This window comes from Meles meles, chromosome 2, assembly GCF_922984935.1.
Source record: "Meles meles chromosome 2, mMelMel3.1 paternal haplotype, whole genome shotgun sequence".
NCBI lineage: Eukaryota > Metazoa > Chordata > Mammalia > Carnivora > Mustelidae > Meles > Meles meles.
Window position 1 is genome coordinate 186,245,898 of NC_060067.1, and position 25,360 is coordinate 186,271,257.

Below are 25,360 nucleotides of genomic sequence, written 5' to 3' on the forward strand. Positions count from 1 at the left end.
GTGTGGAGATGGTGGCAGTTTTTGTTGAAGTGAAGACTCCATCAGCCAGACTCTCCAGCTGACCCATGGGTATGAGCAGGGCTCCCAGCCAAGACCCTGGGCATTTGCATTAAACCACTGAAGTTCCTGGTGGGTTTTGCACTGTGCCTGTCCTGAGGGGTAGAGGGCAAGTGTTCATGCTTTGAGATCTTCACCTCCCTAGCATTTAAAGATCCAAACTAGCATTCTATTTATAATAAAAAAGGTAAATCTTTCTATTAATTTCTAATAGTGCTAAGCATTGGAGCTATGAGGTGCTCCTCATGTAGGCATCTCCCAAGGTAGAGATACTTTGGAATTTATGCCAGATTTTCACTTCATTTTTTTTTTTCCCCACCGATGTTGATCTTTGAAGTAAAGGACTTTTTAAACTTTTGCTGTCTTTACAAGTGGTGAGAGAGAGTGAGGGAATCTGGAGGGAATCTAATCTCTCTTGTCACTACCTATACAGCTCAGGTGCAGGGGTGGGTGAGGGGAGCAGGGATGGAGATCCTCTCACCATCTGGGCAACCCAGAGCAAGAAATGACTCAGAGTGGGCGGGTGAAGAGTGACGACCATCTCCACTCAGTCCATTTGAGGAGAAGGGATTGACCAGGGGCTGTGGCTGCCACCAGGGAGACGTGGTTTCTGACCTTCACGGCCTCATGTACGGTGCTGGTTGGAGTTCCCATAATTCTGGGGAAAATAGTACTCCTGGGCAATAGTTATGTTCCATTATGGGTTAAAGTATATATATAGGCTCTCTGGGATCCAAACAATTGTTCAAGTGTATTTTTTTTTAAATAATAGAAACTGTGTTCTGAATTCTAAACAACCAATTCATAAAAGGACTTGAAACAATGCACTAATTTTCTATGAAAGGAGTTGTGCTAGTTTGTAACAAAGCACCATGAAATGAGTGGCCTAGAACAACAGAGATCTATTCTCACAGTTCTGAAGACTGGAAGTCCAAAATCAAGGTGTCAATAGGGTCATGCTCCTCTGAAACTTTCAGAGGATCTGAAATCTTTAAAAATCTTTTTTAAAGATTTTATTTATTTGAGAGAGAGCATGAGAGAGAGAGAGCGCATGTATGTGGGAGAGAGAGAGCACAAGACAAAGGGCACGAGACAGTGAGAGATCACGAGACAGGGGGAGAGAGAGAATGCGAGAGAGCACGGGAGATAGAGCAAGAGTGAGAAAGAGCTTGAGACAGAGAATGTGCAGGCAGAGGGGGGAAGGACAAGCGGACTCCCTGCTGAGCAGGGAGCCTGACCCAGGGCTGGATACCAGGACCCAGAGATTGTGACCTGAGCTGAAGGCAACCGCTTAACCGACTGAGCCACCCAGGCGCCCCTACTCTCGTCTTTGCTCTGGGTAACTCTGCTCGTTCACTGGCTTGTCAGCCTGACCCCAGTCTCCGCCCTGCCTTCACGTGGTCATCTTCCGGGTGTGTCCCTGTCTTCCCGAGTATTTTATTCTGCTTCCTCTCTTTCTATAAGGACTAGAGTCATACTGGATGAGAGCCCACCCTGATGACCTTATCTTAACTTGATTACATCAGTGAAGCTCTTCTTTCCAAAAAAAGTTGACATTCATAAGTGCTGGGGGTTGGATGTCAACATATCTTTCTGGGAGAAACAGTTCGCTCCATAACAGGATTTGAAAAATATCTCTGCTCCAGCGTACTATTTTAAGTCCATCATGCTTCCCAGAGAGGAGGGAAATCATCTCCTAAATCATGATTTTTACAGAGTGGGCTAACTCAATAACAATACCAAAAAGGTTAATTCAAAAATGGGCAAAGGACTTGAATAGATATTTCTCTAAAGAGGATAAGCTGATGGCAATTAAGTACCTGTACCTGAACAGATACTCTGTATCGGGAACCCTTAAGCAAATGTCAATCAAAACCACCAGCAGATACCACCTCACAAACATTTGGGTGGCTCTTATATTAAAAAAAACAAAACAACAAGAACAACAGAAAAAAGTGTTGATATAAATAGGACTCTGCATGACTGGTGGGGATACAGTGGTCAGATGCTGTGGAAGACAGTTGTGATTCCTTAAAAAATTAAACATAGAATTACCATATAATCTAGTAATTCCAATTTGGGTATATACTCAGAAGAATTGTGAGCAGGGTTTTGGAGATAACCACCCACCGATGTTCATAGCAACTTTATTCACGATAGCCAAAAGGTGGAAATAATACAAGTCCCCATCACAGCCTAAATGGATAAACAGTGTGGCATATGCATGATGAAATGTTATTCAGCCTTAAAATGGAAGGAAATACACCTGCTACAACATGGGTGAACGTTATGTTGAGTGAGAGAAGATGGTCACAAAGGAACAAAATATTGTATGATTCCTCTGAAGAGGTACCTGGAGTAGTCAAGTGCATAGAGACAGTGGTAGAATGGTGGTGCGTGGGATGAGAGAAGGGGAGGTTATTGTTTAATAGATGCAGAGTTTCACGTGAAAAATTTTGGAAACGGATGGTGATTTCACAGTATTGTTAATGTACCATTTGATAGCATTAAGTACAATTAAAAATATTATGCTGATTTTACCAAAATAAAAAAAGTAGAAGTCATAAGTTTAAGATAAGAATTAAAGAAAAATAAACAAAACTATGTAAAAATCACTGACCTGCCCAATAAGTCACATTGCTCTTCTCAATCTAGGTTCTGGCCCAATAGAGAACTAGGACAGAGTAGGGGATCTGGCCTTGGAACAATCTAGTCATCTCTGTTGACGGCTACTTGGGTGGTGATAGCTTAGTGTGAGCGATCAAGGAGCTGGCTAGCAGCACACCCCAGAATTTGGTCCCCCCAGTTAACACAGGGCTGTTCTTGGAGGTGCAGCGTGCCCCTGTGCCCCCATGGTCCCCATGGGCTGACTCCTCCCCAACAAGACAGTGGGGGGAGCTTAGCCACGCTTGCTCTACTTATTCTCCTCAAATTTTCTAGTCTGATACATGACTGTACTTCTTTGGGTGGGGTGAGAAGGTCCGATGGAAGCAGAGAAGGGTATACTGAACTCCCCTGTTTGAGAGAAGCATCAGGCGTGGGGGAAGAAGCCATCACCTTCAATGTCCCTACTTCTGGTTCTCTTAACACCTCCTACTTGCAAGTTAACCCGTGGTTAACCAGTGCCTCCTAGTCAAGAGGTTGCTTCCCAGTGAAACCACTGTCTCTCTGGGTACGCGTCTCACATTCCGACGGGCAGTGGAGATCTCAAAGGCTCTGGCAGTTAATGACCTCACTTCCAAGGCCACTCTGTGCCCAGGACTTCAGTTTGCTTTCCTCTTTTCAGTCTCAGATGGTGGACGCGCATGTTGTCTTGCATAGCTTTTTCAGGGTGTGGAGTGAAATCCGATGACAAAGTTAAGGTGCCAGGAACATAGTGGTGCCTAAGTTTGAACATAATTTTTCCCTGGGAATGTGACGGTAGAAGTTTAGTTGTAGGATTATTGAACTTTGCAAGTTCAAGTCCAAATATGTTAAAATTCAAAGGAGTTACAAGTTCAAAATAGGGAGGCTGGATGGCTTAGTTGGTTAAGCGTTTGCCTTTGGCTCTGATTGTCCTCTCAGAGTCCTGGGATGGAGCCCCAAGCCCTGAGTAGGGCTCCCTGCTCAGTGGGGAGTCAGCTTCTCCCTCTCCCTCGGCCCCTCCCCCCAGCTTGTGTGCTCATTCTCTCACTCATTCTGCACTGTCTTTAAAAAAAAAAAAAAATTCAAACTAAAATTCTCTTGGCCCTTTCATACATTCATTAATTCCACAGACACTAATTGACATTTAAATTTTTTTTTTCAATTTTAAGATTTTATTTATTTTACAGAGAGAGAGAGAGCACAAGCAGGGGTAGTGGGAGAGGGAGAAGCAGGCCTCCCGCCAAGCAGAGAGCCCGATGCGGGGCTCAATCCCAGGACCCTGGGATCATGACCTGAGCCGGAGGCAGACGCTTAGCAACTGAGCCACCCAGGCGCCCCCACAAGCACTACTTGAAAACGCACCCTTGGGACGCCTGGGTGGCTCGGTTGGTTGAGCCGCTGCCTTCGGCTCAGGTCATGATCCTGGGGTCCTGGGATCGAGTCCCGCATCTGGCTCCTTGCTCGGCAGGGAGCCTGCTTCCTCCTCTCTCTCTGCCTGCTTGTGTGTACTCTCTCTCTCTCTGACAAATAAATAAAATCTTAAAAAAAAAAAAAAGAAAAGAAAAGAAAACTCACCCTGGGTATTCCTCTAATCACTGGGGATATTTTGGTGCATAACCTACCCCCTGTCCTGCCTGCCCTCCTTGAGCGACCTTTTTGGAGACCTCGAGGCAAGAACAGAATCAAATTACAATAAGCCTATCTTAGCAGGTCCCGTCAGGCTGAAGTATTCTTGAAGCCTGGGCGGTGGTCTGATGTTCTGGAAGCTGTCATCCAGGCGGCTTCACAGGAAGGGCTGTCTTTGGGCAGTCTCTGAGGTTGTGCTAATTCTCAGCCACCTGTGTGTGAAGAGGACACAGGCAATCAGAACACAGTCTTTTACCCTTTCCTTTAACCCCAAACCACATTTTGGTAACAACCCAATCCCCTAATCCTGAAATAGTAATGCAGGGCAAAAGTTCATTCTCAGAACAGAGTGCATGGTGTTCCTGAAGATCCCTGTGCTATGCCCCGTGGGCTCCTGCCTGGTACCACACCTTTCACTCTTGGACGAGCAGCCCTTTTCAGGTTTCTGCCCCAAGAGCCACTTCTCCTGCCTCTTGGTCTGGATGTACTTACATCTTAGACACCCGACTCCTGAGGAAGATTGAGCTCTAATATTGAACAATCAATCAAGAGCTTCTCGGGGACACTTTGTTGTATTGGGGTGTGGTTCTGTGTGGTGTGTGTGTGTTGCAATTCTTGAGTCCTTGGAAAGACCACATGGATTCCAGCTTTTCCCACTCACCACTACCTTCTGGTCCTCAAATACTGAGTAGAATTTGGGTGACTCCCTAGCCTAGGGCCTATCAGGCCTATTAACAATTGAAAGCTGGGAACATTCTAGTTTTCTGTAGGGCGCACAAATCTGCTGTGCCATTTCAAAGCCATAAATACTGTTGACCACCAGTGTCCTCAAGGACCTGTGAAGACATTGTTGCCTGAAGTGCGACTGTGTCTCTCACTGGGGCCTGCCTCCTGGCTCTCTGCTGTCTTGCTGGGCTCCTGTGAAGCTTCTGCTCTCTGTCCCCACCTGCCAGGGGTAGTTCAAGGTATGTCCGTGTGGCCCGTGCAAAAAAAGCTGCCTGGTGAAAGTCTGTGCTTGTGCTAAGGCTCACAGAGCTGTCTTTTAGATGTGCAGTGCTGGTCTTGTTTTCTTCCAGTTACGAACTTGTGCAGTCTTCCTTCCGTGGAACCAGCCACTTAACTGAGGGACAGAGTTGCCATGAGCTGGGGTTTCCAACTCGGGTCAAATGCATGTATGGTCCTAAGCTTAAAGTTTCTTGCCTCATCTGCCCTGTTTAAAACCCTCATCCTCACTGAAAAAGTGAGCTGATTGTAGGATAGAAGATGCAAACCACTGGCGTGTAAAAAAACTCTGACTTGTGCTTTGAACCAAAGTGCCAGCTACCTTGCTCACAGCAGAAGCTCAGGTTACTCGGCAGTGTTTTGCTCCTGCAAACATTACTCCTTGTTGATTTCTTACGGTTTGTTGCTTCGTATAATAGAATTACAGTTTTGAGAGGGCACAATAAAGAATAGCTCCTTTTCAGGGCGCCTGGGTGTCTTAGTCAGTCAAGCGTCTGATTTCGGCCCAGGTCGTGATCTCAGGGTCCTGGGATGGAGCCCCGTGTGGGCCTCCCTGCTCATCAGGGAGTCTGCTTCTCCCTCTCCCTCCCCCACCCCTCTACTCCTGTGCTCCTTTGCTCACTCACTGTCACTCTCTGTCTCAAATAAATAAAAGCTCTTAAACACACACACACACACACACACACACACACACACACACACACACACACACACACACACACAACTTTTCAAGAGTGCAGTTGGGAGTGGCTGAACTGGTTGTTGAAATAAATTCTCTCTCCTGAAATGGTTTGTGAAAAGCTACTGCCCCAAATCCCATATGCTGTTTGGGGTTGCTGCAGCCAATGCAGTTCTTTCTGGATGATTCCATGGCCCTCCCCTGTGATCCCACACCTGAGGAGTAAAGGCCTGGCTCACCAGAGCTCTGGCCTCCCGGACTGTGCTCCCTGGCTGGGGTCAGCATCTGCTCAGGATTGGCTGTGAAGCTGTGTGAGGAGTATTCATGCCTTTTTCTTCTTTTTGGTTATGAGCCATTGAGGAATAAGAGAAAGAGTAAGGCAGTAAGGTAATATTATGGATGAAATTGTAGATGAATTACAATTGCAGATTCTTAATTAGAGAATCTTCTCCATAATTATATATGAATTATAGGTGAAAAGTAGTTTGATGCACGGGGCTGTGTTTGAGAGACACACTGAGCCATCAAGGCAGAGCAGAAACTGGGCAGGCCTCACCTGTACCTTTCTGCTGTCAGGGCAGAGCCTGCTCCAGGGAGAGAAGAGTAGAGCTTCTGCTGTGTGGGTAGCAGGCTTGGGCCTCAGAGAGGGTGAGGTGAGTGAGGGACTGGCCTCCAGTCAGGAGTGTAAGAGGAGCCAAGAAACCTTCAGTGGTCAAGATAAATAATATTTAACATAGGGGCGCCTGGGTGGCTCAGTCGTTAAGCATCTGCCTTCAGCTGAGGTCATGATTCCAGGGTCCTGGGATGGAGCCCCAAGTTGGGCTCTCTGCTCCACGGGAAGCCTGCTTCTCCCTCTCTCTGCTTGTGTTCCCTCTCTTGCTGTGTTTCTGTCAGGTGAATAAATAAAATCTTAAAAAATAATATTTAACATAGTATTTTAAAATGAATTGAACAAATATATATATATATAAAATGAACTATATATACATTTAAACAATATATACATATTTATATATAACTATAAATACACACACACACACACACACACACACACACACACACACACACACATATATTTAAAACAACTTACAAGATAGGGCTGGTATTCCTGACTTTTCCCTTTGCCTCAGGCTCCAGAATGGCTCAAAGGAGCACTGTTACTGATCATCTTCAGTTCAGTGCCAGAGGTGAATGCCGCTTACCTCACCCCAGTCCTTGCCCAGCTAGTCCTTCCCAGAATCCATTAAGCACTTTATTTCTCCTGGGTGGAGCGAGTAAAAGGACAGAAGAGGGCAGGAACATGACACTAATACACTAACTGAACTCTCTCCACATGTGGATGTAGAAGCAACCTTCTCCAGGACAGTAAAACTGCCCAATTTTCCATAGATGGGAACATTCACCCTTAGAGAGGAAAGTACAAAGCCTACATTAGCTTTCAGAGGTAAGGAAAGTCTATCCCCAGTTAGGATAACAAGTCTTACAGTTGGATGTGGAGGTAGCTGGCTGGGACTGTCCATGAATTTTATTGATCGGCTTGGCTCAACAGGTATTCTTTTCTCGAAGATCTCTGGTTACTTCTCTGTGGCCCCAAGGATGGTCTGTGAACTGAGAGCTTCAGCATTACCAAGGAGAGGGAGAGAAATGCAGGATCTCAAGCCCCAAGCGAGACCTCCTGAATGGATCTGCATTTTTTCCCCCGAAAGGTCCAGTTGTATGTAACGTCTGTAATTCTGTTGTGGTACCCCCTTCGCCTTCGTTTTGAAATCCATTAAGCCAGTGCTAGCTCTCCTCTTGTTTCACTGACCTCATGGGAAATCCTTATGCTCTTAGGAAGCTGACTGCTTGGTATGCTTGTTCTGGGTTCTCAAGGATAAAATCTGCTTTGCTAAACTCTGCTGGAGGAGGTTGAGTTTGTCAAAAGGTAGGTTGTAGGAGCTAATTTAAGAGTTCAAACTTAGGAGCGCCTGGGTGGCTCAGTGGTTTGGGGCCTCTGCCTTCGGCTCAGGTCATGGTCTCAGGGTCCTGGGATCGAGCCCCTCATCGGGCTCTCTGCTCAGCGGGGAGCCTGCTTCCTCCTCTCTCTCTGCCTGCCTCTCCACCTACTTGTGCTCTCTCTCTGTCAAATAAATAAATTAAAAAAAAAAAAGAGTTCAAACTTAAACTGTGGAAAGTGGTACTATCATGAGGCTTAGGGGTAAAACTTTTAGTACCTTGAATAGTTTGAACAGAAGGGAGAGTTTTTTGAAGATGTCAGTAACACCTGGTGATTATTTTTTGTTCAACTTTATTTTTCACTTCAGAATAAAGTTGGTAGCTCAGATATTGTACACCTGTCTTCTTTTTTGTTCTAAAATAAGTTCAAGACCAGGTACACTGGGTTTCGAAACCTAGAGAGCTTTAGTGCTATGATTTCTGATTTCATAAAAATTTTAAGAAGAACTGATATGATTCTGTCATTTAAAAGCTGCAAATTATAGTTGTGTTTGTATTCAGATCTTATGGCTGGTTTGCCATATGTAGACACAGACAAGGAGTAAAATTAAAGATTTTTATGACTATAAAGTACTGAAACTAGTTTTCACATGTGACTTCTGGAAACCTTTATTTCATAATTACCATATGAAGTAGCAAGTTTATCTGTACTAAGTTCAAATTACCGGGTTAGGTATTAAAGTAAAAGGAGGATGTAGAAGATACCTACTGATTATAAATAACTCTCTACTGAGTTTATAGTTCAGTAGGTGAATAAGGCACACAACTATTGTATAATCTAGTAGTAATGTTCTAGCGACCAATTTGGCCAAGTCATGTAGTTAATGTCTTACAGTTGGTTTTCTCACTTATAAAATGAGGGTGTTTGAATTAGATATTTAAAATATTTTCTAGTATTAATATAATGACAGTGAATTCAATTATATCCTAAGAACTTAATTTATATAATTTATCTTTTTAGGTATATCTGTTCACTGTAATAACTGGTGGAATTTCAACCTTTGGAGCATAAACAATCATTCTTCTTAAGCTGAGATTTAGAAAGTAATCATATTTTTCCAAAATTGTTGAAATAGCTCAAATCTTAGACTACCAGTTCTATTCAGTGGCCATTTCTTTTGGTACAGATTAATTTTTAACCTTACAAATCACTATAAAAATGTATAATTTTGGTAACCTGTCTATTCAAGAGGAGCTAGTCTATCATATTCTCAAATCTTAGTAAGCAGGGAATTTGTCTCTCATCCAAAATTTTCTCTGAAAAAGATCTCTTTATTTTCCCAGATAGCATTCTTAAAAAGGAAACTTGATCATTCTACTTTGTTCTGGTAGATAATGCTGCTGAAAGACAATTGAGAAGTTAACTGTTTAGGTGACAATAATTTATCCCAATCTTTTTGCCTTTATTTTTTTTAAACTTTTAATTTGCTTTAATAAAAAAAGCATAGCCCAAATAGTAACTTTGAAGGTGTCACAAATGACATTGCAATTATAGAAATACAAAGACATTACTTCATGGGTCAGGTGGAACTTATCAAAGAATGAGTCCAGCATGTAGTGGAAACTGAGTAACTATTCTTTAAGTGGGAAAGGAATGAAATTGGCCATCAGACAAAATGGCTGACTTTCAACTTTGTTGACAAAATTCCTGAGGGCATCCTGGTCAACCTTTTCCTGACCATAGCTTTATCTTCATAAAGATATCTTGAAACTGTTGTTTTCTTTGGTGAATGTTGATCTTCCAACTATTTCTGGAGATGATAATCTTGTTTTTAGTATCCAATCTTTGTACCACAAATTCTTTACTCTTAGCTACTAATGTAGAAAACACTTCTGTAAATGTATTTCCTATGAAAACTGTCCTGAAGTATTCCTTCTCAATGCATTTGGTGGGGGGGAGAATTTTTTTTTTTTTTTTTTGATAGCTTTTCTCACCTGGTTTGGTTGGTTTTTGTGAATTAAAAATCATAAACCTGGGGCACCTGGGGGGCTCAGTGGGTTAAGCCTCTGCCTTTGGCTCTGGTCATGATCTCAGGGTCCTGGGATAGAGCCCCACGTTGGGCTCTTTCTCTGCCTGCCTCTCTGCCTACTTGTGATCTCTCTCACTGTCAAATAAATAAATAAAATCTTTTAAAAAATCATAAACCCAAGTATACTAAACAGTCATGTGAAAGTTGGAATAGCCAATCAGTTCTTTACATTTTCATTACTCTTCATAATTACTGACTTATAAATCTAAAACATTTAAGCTTTGGAGTTTCACAACCATTGGAAGTGTTTTCATACTATAATGACCTGGAAAAATACTTGGGGGAAAATGCTGAATAAAATAAAATACATGAACTTTAAAAGTAAAACTCAGGTCATATATTTATTATGCATAATAAATAAGCAGTATTATGGAAAATATATATATATATATATATTCATTCCTCCCCCTCTCCTTTTACCTAACAATTTAGCAAACTAGATCAAGAGCCTAAAAAAAATATCATTTCTATGGCTTGGTAATCCTTATATTTCTAGGAGGTTTTTCCAAAGGAAATAATCACAGGTAGTCCAAGATTGCAAAAATGTTGAGTGTTATTTATGAAGGAGAAAAACTATTAAAATGAAAAACCCCACCTAAATATAGAATGTCTGTATCCCATTAAACCTTTGTATTCTATTCATTTATTTTATTTATTTTAAAGATTTTTTCATTTATTTTAAAAATAACTTGAAATTCCTTACATATGAACCACTTATTCCATTTTTATCAGAGTTTTTTTTTTAAATAATTTTTTATGTACTTTGGAAGAAGGAGCTCAGGTAGTAAAACTCCTTAATTGAATCTAATGACTGTGTATATGTAGACAAATGACTTCTATGATTTCCATTAAAAGCTTCTGTTTACAATGCTCATATTTTTTAATACCAGAATCTCTTAAATGAATATTGACTTTCATGAAAACAGACAGGGTATAACATGTTTACTGCTCTTTGAAATGATATCCCACACACAGAAGTCTAAAAAAAATGAATAAATGTACTTTTTAATTTAAATATTTAGTTTGAACATATTTTATACCCCAGGATTAAAAAAAAAAAAATTAGTGTCTTCGTAAAGCTTCTATTAAGATGGTAGCCACACAACTATTACTTCAGTGATTTGTTTATTGACTTAAAAACTACGGGGGAAGGGGTGCTTGGGTGGTTCAGTTGGTTAAGCATCTGCCTTTGGCTCAGGTCATGATCCCAAAGTCCTGGGATTAAGCCCCAGTCAGGCTCCCTCTCCCTCTGTCAAATAAGACCTTTAAAAAAAACCCCCAAAACTATGAAAGTAATTGATACTTAAAAAACAGTAAGTAATTGATACTTGCCATTAGTATACAAATCATACAGCCTTTGTTTTAGGATTCACTCTCTGAGTGAGTGTGTGTGTGTGTTTATGGCACACATACATGCTATCGAGCTGAACATTGTAGCCTTTCTGTCTCCCCACAGTAGAGGCTGGTGTCAGGATGCGTGGCCAGAAACACACAGAGCACTGTTTGTGAAGATACAGACCCTCTCGGTTCTTCCCTGGTTTCTACTCCCCAGGTTGTATTTAGGTCACTGAAGTTTGATTACAGAGAAAGGATTACAAAATGGAAAAAAGGTATTTCTTTATTCACAAACTTAGAGGTTACAGGGTGCCATTTTTCCCCCTCATGTATGTTTTATTTTTTTTTTCTTTTTGGGGTGAAAAATGGTGGTTTATTAAAGCCCAGGGACAGGACCGTGGGCAGAAAGAGCCGCTGCTTGTATGTTTTATTTCTTTAGGACAGAACAGTGACCTCTGATTGACATTTAATACCAGGATTAGAAATTCAATCCAACTGACCATATATTTCTACGACTTATTTGCCATCCTCTCTTGAGCACTGGGCCCTTTTTAAGCACTTCAATTTGACCAAAAGCATAATCAACTTTTAGTTATTTGCAAAAATCCTCGGATTTGAAAGTTTTCATGGGTTGTTTTCAATGATTTTTTTTAAGTGTACAATTCAGCAGTTTTCAGTAGTATACTTAGAGTCCTGTGCAACCATCACCATGATCTTTAGAACATTTTCATGACTTTTAAAAGAAACATCGTAATTAGCCATCACTGCTCGTTCCCTTCCCTCTTACCCTTTCTCAGCTCTAGAGAATCACTAATCTACTTTGTCTTTATAGATTTGCCTATTCTGGACATTTCATGTAAATATAATACATAATAGATAGTCTTCTATGACTGGCTTTTTTCACTTAGTGTAATATATTTTTTTAAGATTTTATTTATTTATTTGACAGACAGAGATCACAAGCAGGCAGAGAGGCAGGCAGAGAGAGAGGAGGAAGCAGACTCCCTGCGGAGCAGAAAGCCTGATGTGGGGCTCAATCCCACGACTCTGGGATCATGACCTGAGCCAAAGATAGAGGCTTTAACCCACTGAGCCACTAGTATAATATTTTTAAGTTCTAACACTGTATCCATGTTATAGATATAACAGTACTCCATCTTTTTCTTTTGGGGATTGTTTATGCCATTGTATGGGTATATAACATTTTATTATTTACCAGCTAATTGACATTAACTTCTACTTGGTTATTATAACTACTGCTTCTATTAATCCCATACTTTTATACAAGTGTTTGTGTGGGCATATGTTTTCATTTCTCTTTAGTAGGTATTTAAGAGTAGAAATCGGTGTCACGCAGTTTAACATTTTTAGGGAATCAACTCCCCCCCCCAACTTTGAGATATGTTTAAGAAAGGGAATGAAAACAGGGCGTTGGCATTTCTCTTTTCCCTAAGTCTTCAAATTGGAACTGTCCTCAGCAAATTAGCACCAGTGGCTAACCAATAAGAAGGAAAGGCTATTGTTAGATTGAGCTTCTTTCCCTTGACTGACAAATAAGAGTCAATGGGAATATGGAAGAGGTATCTCAGAAGTGAAGTCTGTCACAGGGGCAGTTTTAGCACGGTCTCTGGCTTCTGCCCCATTCCCTCAAATAAAGAAGCATCTTTGAAAGGAGGTGATACTTGAGCAAAGGATATCTTTACTTCTATCCACAGGTGTATGTTCCAAATGTAAAAATAGTGATTGAAATTAATCAAGCAGTGACTTACTAATTTTAATAATACTTAGTTGATCATTTTATTTCTTCCAGGGAACAAGAAATCATTACAACTTCAAAGCATCTTAGAAACTTTCAACTGTGCTAAAACTTTGGACAGTTTTTCCTTCCTTCTCATTTGAAAGGATTTCGAGAAGAAATAAAATGGCAGAGGTTTAAAGTTAACATTCAGAATGAATGATGATAATTCAGATGAGAAGACAGAAGATGAACTTCAATCCTTATTTATCAGTGATAAAAATGAAAACACATATGCATACAAACAAAAATCACATACACAGAACTCTTCAACCAAGAAGGTGAATTGGAATCCTGCCAAGCCAGATGACATGGTGGTTGATTATGAAACCAACTCTGCTGTGGACATTGATGAAAGCCTTGCTTTAACCTCTCAGTGTGTGGAAGTACTTGATCAACCAAAGTCTTCAAGTCAGTTGGTTGGTAAGGAGGTGTTTGATATCCGTGAAGATTCTACACTTCAGTCTTGTGCACATGTTGTAAATACAGAGGAGCCCAAGTACCTGCCCAACAGTTGTCATTCCCTAGAATCATTTCAGGACCAGAGTGCTGAGACATCTCTGCCTTTTGTGTGGAAACCCAGCAATGGTGATTTGTACTATGTGGACTCTCCTACTGCTTTGGAGCTAGACCAAACATTTGACATGACCGTGGATCATGTTAACTGCACCTTTATAGTACAGAATGCTATTGAAAAGAGCCTGTCTTTGCATACCTCTGGAAATCTGCAGCCAACCGGCATGGGGAGTGGAAATCCATCTTTATCCTGTTCCATTCCTACATCTTCCCATTTTGCTAACATACACATGAGAGAAACAAATTATGGAGACAGCTTTGAAAACCAACAAGCCACTGCAGCAGAGGCTCAAGACACAACTTACACAGCATTTTCTGATGGAATGCAAACTGATACTGTTGTTCCAGATACTGGCATTCAGTGTCCATATTCTTCAGGACAGATCACCAGTGACTACACAGATGGGTCACAGCAAAGACTAGTTGCAGAAAAAGTGATACAAGCTCAAACACCAGTTTCTGAGGGCATGGATGTTCCCAATGAGTCTGTATTACAAGAATTCTTTTGTTTATCTAAAGATGAACAAAATAGTGAGACACATTCACAGAGCTCATATGGGCAGAAGGAAATGAGCCAAAATCTAAGAGAAACAGTGTCCAGTTGTCTTATAGATGATGAATGCCCTTCACTGGTGCCAGCTTTTGATAAAAACGAAGCCCAAGTGCTGAACCCAGAGCACAAAGTCACTGTGGCTGAAGACACACAAAATGCCTCTAATGAAAAGGATTTAGAAACCCAAAATCGTACCATTGAATTGATACTGAGTAGCCCACCAGGACAAAAGATGGCTTCATCAGTTGACCATGAAAATGATATGGTCATTAGCACAAATAACCCAGTTTGCATGTCAATGCCAGTCCTAGATTCTCCAAATGCAACCTTTTCTATTTCGCCTACTGAAGCAACCAAGAAATGTAAAGTAGAAAAGAGTCATCGAGAGCTTAGAAATTTACCAAACTTGAAGGGGGCACCTATGAACATGTCTAAACCTAATTTAGGAAAATTGACAACTAAAGTGAACACCCCTATAGGCAGCAAAGTTAGAAAAACCGAAATTATAAGTTACCCAAGACCAAACTTCAAGAATGTCAAAGCAAAAGTTGTATCGAGACCGGTATTGCCTTCCAAAGACCCCGCTTTATCAAAGGTCACACCCAGACCTCCGTTAACCAGTGCCTCATCACCTGCCTCATCAGGGTCTTCCTCAAGACAGCTGACAGCTTTGAACAAAACACCAAGGTCTGACTTGAATGTAGATACAAAAGCAGAAATCCTAATTAACAAGACGCATAAGCAGCAATTTAATAAACTCATTACTAGCCAGGCTGTGCATGTTACAACTCATTCTAAAAATGCTTCACACAAGGTTCCAAGAACAACATCTGCCATGAAATCAAATCAGGAAGACCTTGACAAAGCAAGTTCTAATTCAGCATGTGGGACTGGGTCCGTGGCTACCTTTTTCCAGAAGATCAAAGACCTACTCCCTGTTAAAATGGAAAGCACAGAGTGTTTGGAAATAACATATGCTTCCAGCATGGATAGGATTAGCCCTGAAAAGAAGGGTGAAAAAGAAAATGGGACACCTACGGAAAAACAGGAGCTAAAGAAGGAAATTTTGAATGAGACCTTTGAATATGGTTCTCTTTTCTTGGTAAGTGAGATTTTTGCTCACTTCGGGGAACGGTGGAGGGAGCTAAGAGATGTATTAGCAATTGATTAACACAATAGTCAATAATAATGCAGACCTAGCTGTGCAAATTTGCTTTCAGGTGTTAATCTACTATTCGGTATTTCTTTGTCTTATAAGTTGCACACTTTAGAGTGTTAATTGCTTACAATATAGGAAAACTGCCTATGGGGGAAAAAATCAAATGCAGCATTTTGTATTGCATACCAACGTTCCTTTTAATAAGGTGAAAGAACAAGTTACTTTAATATTGTGGTGTAATTAGTTACTTGAAGTTAAATATCTGCTTATATTTTACACTTAGGGAAAAAAAGAGGGAGAGAAAGGTTTGTTTAGGAACTTTACAATGTGTTGGGCCACATTCCAGAAGTGACAGGGCTGGGGAGAGCAGGTAAACAGGATCGACATAAAAATAACTCCTGGTCTCTTCTGGAGGAAGCTGCTCTGGGACGTGGAGCCCTGTCCTGTGAACAGGGGGGTTGGAGATTCTGCTTCTGATCAGCTAATATGAATTTGGTCAAATACTCTTTGATACCTAGAGGGGAAAGGGTTGGCCTAGAAGAGGTCTGAGGTCTCGTGCAGTCCTAACCTATTGATTCCTGAAATGTTAAACAAACCTCTTTTATTCATGTGCAGTGAAAAAGCAGTCTGTTGTCTGTAGCACCTGTCGCATATTTGATGTGTGCGTGTAGGGGGGAGGAGGAGACTAGATATAGTTCCATTTAGGCAAAAAAATTCACATGCAGTTTAAAGATGAATTTTTTTTTTAAACATACCTATATTTTTGTCAATAGCATGAAGAAACCAGTTTTCTGAGTTTTAAAAATGTTGGTCAGACCATGCTTGGGTTTTGTGTTCTTGTCCTTAGCACTGGTTTTGCAGTAGAAACTTTACATGTCCTTCTGGTCCCAGATAGGGTTTCCTTGGGCTTCTGTCCTCTGGGCCAGGAATGGAGTTGGGTGCCAGGTGGGAAGGCAGATGTGACCCCTCTGCGTTCTCCATGGAGGGCTCGTGTCTGAGAGCAAAGAAGCAGGCAAGGTGGAGCGAAGGGTTGAAGGTCTATTTTAGAAGTGTTTTTAGGGTGTGTTAGGCAATTGTTAGGTTCTTTTAGGAGATAAGCTAGGAAACACTGGATAAACCTGAGCTATATCAGTTTAGAGGTGTTTTGGCTTCTCTAACTTTTGGGGGGGAACAGTGATACCCCACTGTGATATCTGAACTAATGACATTGTCAATTTCAAAACTGATTTTAAGTTCAAGTCAAATATGGGGAACTTGTTTAATATCATTTATAATTTGATGTTTGCCAAATTAAATTATAACCTCTGGTATTTCTCCCATCCAAGTACTAACCAGGCCCGACCCTGCTTAACTTCCGAGATCAGACGAGATCGGGCGCGTTCAGGGTGGTATGGCCGTAGACTAACCTCTGGTATTTCTAATCAACATTTTTAATTTGGTGTTTATAGATATATGTAAAAACAATAGATTTATTCCTCCTTGATTTGCGGGAGGCTTTCATCATGTATCGACATCTAACTGCCAGAAAAACAAGCATAACGTTTCTTTAAAAAGCATTTGCTGTAAATATAAACTGGCTGTATAATTTTAAAATTAAAAGTCTTTGTGTGTGTTGAGTAAATCTTAGGCTTACATGCTATACTTGGAGGACATAAAGCTGTTTTTCAGGCTCCTGTTGAAGCCAGGTGATAGAATCGTTGGGTTGAAATGGATCCCAAGATGTCCTGGGAAGAAGCACTTTTCATTTCTGGAATCTTGCTTAGGATTCCTGTATTTTCAGCACAGACACTAATCAAATGGTATTAAAAAAACAAAAACCCCCAAACTCATTCTTTACCCATGTTTTAAATGCAACAGCATGGGTTCGCCTCTTACCCATTTTCACATATCTTGGGGGAAGAGACAGGGCAAACCACCACGGGTCACAGGCTCTGTGCTTATTGTAGAGAGATGGATGTGTGAACATTCGCTTCCTGCTGACTCAGATTCCCATTTCTTGGTCACTTAAGCAGTCTCTAAAGTTTCCAGATCTGCTCTGGATCCATGATGAGACAGTCCTGGAGGGATGTTAATTTTCACTGTGCCCTGTTGGTCTGGAGCTAAGATAGGCCTTGAGTTTACGGAATTTTTTTTTTTTTTTTAAGATTTATTTATTTATTTTAGAGTGAGAACATGTGCACACCTGAGTGGGGGAAGGGACATAGGGAGAGGAAGAGAGAGAATCTCAAAGAGATTTCCCAGGGAACACACAGCCAGACACAGGGCTCTATCTCCATTCATGACCTGAGCCAAAATCGAGAATTGGACACTTAACTGACTGAGCTACCCAGGCGCCCCGAGTTTACTGAATTCTTAAGGTGCCCACTATCTCACCGTTTTTTTGGTCAGGGTTTATCTGAAATTTCAGAAAGGTTCTTACTTGGAGGCAAGAATTTGATTTTAATTTGATATAAGTTGAGTGTAGCTCCCTATTACAGAGGTTCTGTTTTGGTGATGGTGTGTTTGCCAGAGGGGTGGTGGTCACAGGGAAGGAATGGATATTTTCTTGATGTGTGCTCTGGACCACTTTGCTCAGGTTTTGTGCATATACATTTCATTAGGTTTTCCCTGTAATATTCCAGTGTATACATTTTCATTCACTCTTTCCAGGAACAATGGGTCAGTTGTTAGCTACACTTAAAGGCTTCAGAGGGGTGACTTAGAACCCACAGCTGGTAAAAAGGAAAACAGAGATTCAAACCAAGGCTCCTGACTGGAATCCTGGCCCTTTCTGCTTCATACACCACAGGCTTTCAAAATTTTTGCAGACTGTTGACTCGAAAGGGAGAGCAAATCTGATATGACCAGCTTACAGAAGTAAATCTTCAACAAAAATGTGTTTTACTTTTTAAAAGGTTTTCTCTGAGGGATTGCCTTAGCCAGCTTTGTGGTAGAGGTAGGAGTTTTTGTAGTTTGTGTATAATCACATGCTTTTTCTGGCCATTTTGGTGTAGTTCTCTTAGGATATTGCCTTATTTTTTTATGTAACCCTCTAAATACTTTAAGTTTTTTATTCTAATTCCAGTATAGTTAATACGCATGTTATATTGGTTTCAGGTGCACAGGATAGTGACTGAACAATTCTGTACATTGGTCAGTATTAATGATAAGTGCACTCTTAATCCTCTTCACCTATTTCACCTACTAACCATCGGTTTGTTCTCCGTATTTAAGAGTCTGTTTTTTGATATGTCTCTCTCTCTTTTTTTCCCTTGTTTGTTTCTTAACTTCCACATATGAATGAAATCATATGGTATTTGCCTTTCCCTGACTGACTTATTTTCACTTAGAATTTCACTTACTATTTTTTTATGTCACCCTATAAATACTTGAAGTTTTTTATTCTAATTCCAGTATAGTTAATAATAGTTAATACGCATGTTATACTAGTTTCAGGTGCACAGGATAGTGATTGAACAATTCTGTACATTACTCAGTATTAATGATAAGTGCACTCTTAATCCCCTTCACTTATTTCATCCAGACCACCCACCCACCTCCCCTCTAGTAACCATCAGTTTGTTCTCTATAGTTAAGAGTCTGTTTTTTGATATCTCTCTCTTTTTTTCCCTTTGCTTGTTTGTTTCTTAACTTCCACATATGAATGAAATCATAAGGTATTTGCTTTTCCCTGACTTATTTTCACTTAGCATTATACCCTCTAGCTCCATCCATGTCATTGCAAATGGCAAGATCTCATTCCTCTTATGGCTGAGTAATATTACATGGTATATATATGCCACTTCTTCTTTACCCATTCGTCTGTTGATGGACACCTCGGCTGCTTCCTTCAGCTAATTGCAGAGAGTGCTGCGGTAAACATAGGGATGCATCTGTCTCTTTAAATTCGGTTTTTGTGTTTGGGGGTAAATATCCAATAGTATGGTTACTGGATCATAGGGTCGTTCCATTTTTAACTTTTTTGAGGAACCTCCATGCTGTTTCCAGAGTGCTTGTACCAGTTCGCATTCCCAGCAACAGTGCACAAGCGTTCCTTTTTCTCTACATCCTGGCCAGCACTTGTTATTTCTTGCATTTTGATTTTAGCCATTGTGACAGGTGGGAGGTGATTGCTCATTGTGACTTTGATTTGCATGTTCCTCACGATGAGTGCGGTTGAGCATCTTTGCAGGGGTGTATTGGCTATCTGGATGTTTTTTGGAGAGTGTCTGTTCATGTCTTCGGCCCATTTTTCAGTTGGATTTTTTTTTTTTTTTTTTTTTGAGTGTTGAGTTGTATCAGTTCTTTATATATTTTGGATTCCAACCCTTTATCAGATATGTCATTTGCACATATCTTATCCCAGTCTGTAGGTTGCCTTTTAGTTGTGTTGATGGTTTCCTTTGCTGTGTAGAAGGTTTGTATTTTGATGTAGACCCAGTGGTTTATTTTTGCTTTTACTTCCCTTGCCTTAGGAGACCTATCTGGAAAAATATTGCTACTGCTCTTGTCAGAGAACTTTCTGCCTATGCCCTCTGCTTAGCTTTTTATGGTTTCATGTCTCACATCTAGATCTTAAATCCATTTTAAGTTCACTTTTGTGTATGGTGAAATAGTCTTTCCTCTTTGGTTAAAGATTAATGACTACGTATTTGTGGGCTTATTTCTGGGCTCTTTATTTTATTGATCTCCGTGTGTATTTTTTGGCCAGTACCATATTGTTTTTATCACTACAACTTCATAATGTAACTTGAAATCTAGAACTATGATACCTCCAGTTTTGTTTTTGCTTCAAGATTGCTTTGGGTATTCTGTGTCTTATATGGTTCCACACAAATTTTAAAATTATTTGTTCTCGTTCTGTTAAAAAAAAAAAAAGCTGTTGTATTATTTTTTTTTAAGATACATTTATTTAAGAGCGAGAAAGCACGAGCAGGAGGTGGGCAGAGGGAAAGGGTGAGAAAATCTCAAGCAGACTCTGTGCTGAAAGAGGAGCCCAATGTGAGCCTTGATCCCATGACCTTGAGATTATGACCTGAGCCAAAACCAGGAGTCCAACACTTAACTGACTGTGCCACCCAGGCGCCCTGCTATTGGTATTTTTTCATTGCTTTGGATGGTATACACATTTTAACAACACTTGTTCTTCTAATCCATGAGCATGGAATATCTTTCCCCTTCTTTGTGTCATCTTCAATTTTTTCATCAGTGTTTTATAATTTCCAGAGTACAGGTCTTTTCCCTTTTTGGTTAGGTTTATTCCTATATGTTTTATTATTTTTGGTACAATTGTAAATGTGATCTCTTAATTTCTATTACTGCTGCTTATTACTGTATAGAAATGAAACCGATTTCTGTACATTGATTTTTGTATCCTGTAACTTTATTAAATTCATTTATCAGTTCTAGTAATTTTTTGGTGGAGTCTTTAGAGTTTTCTGTATATAATATCATGTCCTCTACAAATAATGAAAGGTTTACTTCGTCCTTACAATTTGGATGCCTTTTATTTCTTGTCTGATTGTTGTGGTTAGGATTTCCAGTACTGTGTCAAATAAAAGTAGTGAGAGTGGGCATCCTTGCCTTGTTCCTGACCTTAGGGGGGAAAAGCTCTCAGTTTTTTCCCATTAAGTATGATGTTAGCTGTGGGTTTTTCATATATGGTTTTTATTATGTTGAGGTATATTCCCTCTCCACTTTGTTGAGGGTGTTTTATCATGAATGTTGGACTTTGTCAGAAGCTTTTCCTGCATCTATAGAAATACAGTTTTTAATCCTTTCTCTTTTGTTTCCCTTTCTCTTTTTGATATAATGTATCATGTTGATTAATTGGTGAATATTGAACCACCCTTGCATCCTAGCAATATACCCCACTTGATTTTGGTGAATGATTTTTTTAATGTATTATTGGATTTGGTTTGCTAGTATTTTATTGAGGATTTTTGCTTCTATATTCATCAGAGTTACTGGTCTGTAGTTCTCTCTTTTCTTTGTGGTGTCTTTTTCTTTTTATTACCAGGGTAATATTGGCCTCATAGGATGAATTTGAAAGTTTTCCTTCCTCTTCTATTTTTTGGAATAGTTTGAGAAGAATAGGCATTAACTCTTCTTTAAATATTTGGTAGAGCATTCACTCTGTGAAGGCATTTGGTCCTGGACTTTGTTGGAAGTTTTTTAATAGGGATTCGATTTTTTTTGCTAGTCATTGGTCTGTTAAAATTTTCTAGTTCCTGCTTCAGTTTTTATAGGTTATATGTTTCTAAAAATGTATCCATTTCTTCTAGGTTGTCCAATTTATTGGCATATAGTTTTTCATCATAGTCTCAAACAGTTTGTATTTCTGTGGTGTTGGCTGTTATTTCTCCTTTTTCATTAGTGATTTTGTTTATTTGTCTCCACTCTTTTTTGAGGACTCTGTCTCAAGGTTAATCATTTTGGTTATCTTTTTAAAGGGATAGCTCTTAGTTTCATTGATCTGTTCTACTGGGCTTTTTTAGTTTCCATATCATTTATTTATGCCCCAATCTTTATTTCCTTCCTTCTGCTGGTTTTAGATTTTGTTTGTTTTTCTTTTTCTAGCTCCTTCAGGTGTAAGGTTAGGTTGTTAGGTTGTTTGAGATTTTTCTTCTTCTTGAGATAGGCCTGTGTTACTGTAAACTTCCCTACGAGAACAGTTTTTGCTGCATCTCAAAGATTGTAGACCATTGTGTTTTCATTTTCACTTGTTTCCATGTAATTTATTTCTTCTTTGATTTTTTGGTTGACCCATTCATTGTTTAGTAGCTCTTTTTCCAGATTTTTTTTCTTACGGCTAATTTCTCATTTCAGTGTTGGGGTCACACAAGATGGATGGCATGACTTTAATCTTTTTGAATTGGTTGAGATTTGTTTTGTGGCCTAATATGTGACCTATTCTGGAGAATGTTCCGTATGCACTTGAAAAGAATGTGTATTCTCCTGTTTTAGGATGGAATGTTCTGAATATATCTGTTTAATCCATCTGTTCCATTGTGTCATTCAAAACCATTGTTTCCTTACGGATTTTCTGTTTGGTTGATCTGTCCATCGATGCAAGTGGGGTGTTAAAGTCTCCTATTATTGTATTGGTATCAGTTCCTTTGTTTGTTATTTAGTGTTTAATGTATTTTGGTGCTCCTTTGTTGGGTGCATAAATATTTACAATTGTTATTTCCTCTTGTTGGATTGTCCCCTTTATTATGCTGTCCTTCTTTGTCTCTTTTACAGTTTTTGTTTCCGAGTATTTTTTTTTTCCAGTGAAAGGCTTTTCTTTTGACCTCCATTTACATAATATTTCTCCATCCCTTCACTTTCAATCTGCATGTGTCTTTAGGTCTGAAATGAGTCTCTTGTAGGTGGCATATAGATAGGTCTTATTTTTTATCCACTCTGTCATTCTGTGGCTTTTGACTGGAGAGTTTGGTCCAATTGCATTCAAAGTAATTATTGATAGTTATGTATTTATTGCCATTTTGTTACTTGTTTTGTGATGGTTCTAGGTTTCTCTCAGATCTTTCGCTCCCTCTCTTTCACGGTTTGCTGGTTTTCTTTAGTAACATACTTGGATTCTTTAGTAACATACTTGGATTCTTTGTATATCAGTTACTGGTTTGTTTTGATTTGTGGTTAACATTAGGTTCGTGTAACATCTGGATTTTTAACAGTCTGTATGAAGTTGATCACATAAGTTTGAACCCACTCTTTACTCTTCCCACCACACATTAGGTATATGATGTCCTATTTCATATCCTTTTATTTTGTGAATCTCTCTACTGTTTTTTCAAGAAATACTTATTACCTATTTTGTGTTTCCTACTTTTCATACTCTCACTTATGATCTTTCTTTTCCACTCAGAGAGTCTGCTTTAGTAGTTCTTGTAGTATTTGTTTAGTGATCATAAGCTCCTTTACTTTTTGTCTAGGAATCTCTATCTCTCCTTCTATTCTGAATGATAGCCTTGCTGGATAGAATATTCTTGGCTACAGATTTTTCCCATTCAGAACTTTGCAGGCCAGAAGGGAGTGGCATGATCTATTCAAAGTTTTCACTAAAAAAAATCTGCTGATAACCTTATGGGGTTTCCCTGGTATGTAATTGTCTTTTTCTCTTGTTGCTTTTAACATTCTTTATCACTAGGGTGCCTGGGTGACTCAGTCAGTTAAGCATCTACCTTTGACTGGGGTTATGATCTCCAGGTCTGGGGATCAAGCTCCACATTGAGCTCCTTGCTCAGCAGGCAGTCTGTTTCTTCCTCTCTCCTGCTCCTCCCCCCTTGCTTGGTGTTTGATCTCTGTCTCTCTCTTGCTTGCTTGCTCTCTCTCAAATAAATAAATAAATCTTTAAAAAAACCTTCTTTATCACTACTTTTTGCCACTTGAATTATTGTGTGTCTTGGTTTGGACCTTTTTGTTAGGATCTCAGTGCCTCCTACATTTGGATATCTTTTTCCTCCCCAAGATTAGGGAAGTTTTCACCTATTATTTCTTCAAATTTTCTCCCTTCTTCTTGTTTCTTTCTGGGCTCCCTATATTGTGAAATGTTATTACAACCTGAGTTTCTTAAGTCTGTTCCACTTTGCATAATTATCTTTTCTCTCACTTGTTCAGCTTGATTACTTTCCATAACTCTGTCTTCCAGGTAATTAATTCGTTCCTCTGCTTCCTCTAACCTATTTATTCCACAAGTGTTTTTTAATTGCAGTTATTGTGTTCTTCATCTCTGATAGGTTCTTTTTTTCTTTGTGTTAAGGGTCTCACTGATGTCCTCCACTCTTATCTCAAGTCCAGTGATTATCTTCATGATCATTACTTTAAATTCTCTATCAGGCTTATTACTTATCTCTGTTTTGTTTAGGTTGCCTGCTATGATTTTGCCCTGTTCTTTCATTTGGGACATATTCCTCTGTTTCTTCATTTTGCCTAACTCTTTGTGTCTGTTTCTGTGTGTTGGGAAAGTCAGCTCCATCTGTTGTTCTTGAAAGCAGTGGCTAGGGCCCACATTTTAAATAACAAGGTCATGTTGGCCCATTTCACAGGAACCTCTCTGCTGCCTCTAAGACCAGGCCTGTCTGGGTTCCTTCAGTACATGCAGGTGGGGCAGGGTGCTGCAAGTTGTTCCCTTGGGTCCTCTTCCACTGGGATTATGTAGCCTCTCTGGAGACTGGAGGCCAGGCAGGGTAGCTCTGTGAAGCATGGAAAGTGAGGTCTTGGTGCCACAAGCCATAGGTGCTATTCCTTCTCCACAGGGGACACTCGGCCACTGTGGAGAGTGGGACTGGCCATGGCGGCTCCATGAAGTACATCTGGGTGGGGGTGCAGTTTTACATGGTGCATGGACCTTCCGAGGGAGGTCAGAGATGCAGTCTTGGTAAGGCTTGGGTGGGCTTCTGAAGGAGGGAAGCCACAGCACCTGGACTGAGGTAGGCCCAGCTGGAGGGGACACGGAGTGGTGTAAGCAAGTTTGGTAGTGAGTGCTGGATGTTTCCTGAAGCTGGTTTTGTGATTGTGCTGGGGGTGGAGGAGGGAAATGGTACCTGCCAACTCTTGTTTGTGGAGAAGTCTCTCAGTGAACTCTGAGATTAGTAACTAACTTTCCTTCTTACATTCCCCAGGCATTTTTCAAAATACTGCTTCTAAACTGTATCTCCTCAGCCTGTTGTTCTGCTAACTCTTTTAGGGTTGAGGACTCAGCTTCCTAGAGCCCTCCAGTCTCTCCTTGAGCAGCTTGCTGATTTTTAATATTCCAGGCTTTAAGTCCTACTGGTTGTAAGAACTCACAAAATCAGCCCCTCTGATTTTCAAAGCCAAATGCTGTGGAGATTAGTCTTCCCCATGCAGGCTCCTTGGTGTGACAGTCTGTTTCTTACTGTTCTCCTGTGCTCATAGCTCCTGCCTCCTTTTATCCAGAATCTCTGGGTTTAGCTTTCCACCG

The 25,360-nt window shown here is 40.2% G+C and overlaps 1 protein-coding gene across 5 annotated transcripts in view; it reads left to right on the forward strand.

The window, feature by feature from the left end:
- MTUS1 (microtubule associated scaffold protein 1) overlaps nt 1-25,360 on the forward strand; it is a 166,384-nt gene that overhangs the window by 37,790 nt on the left and 103,234 nt on the right. For all 5 annotated transcript variants that reach the window (XM_045988043.1, XM_045988061.1, XM_045988071.1 and 2 more), the window contains exon 2: nt 13,160-15,375. In XM_045988043.1, coding sequence (XP_045843999.1) covers nt 13,300-15,375 — 2,076 coding nt within the window. In that variant the 5' untranslated portion in view covers nt 13,160-13,299. The remainder of the gene's footprint in view (nt 1-13,159; nt 15,376-25,360) is intronic.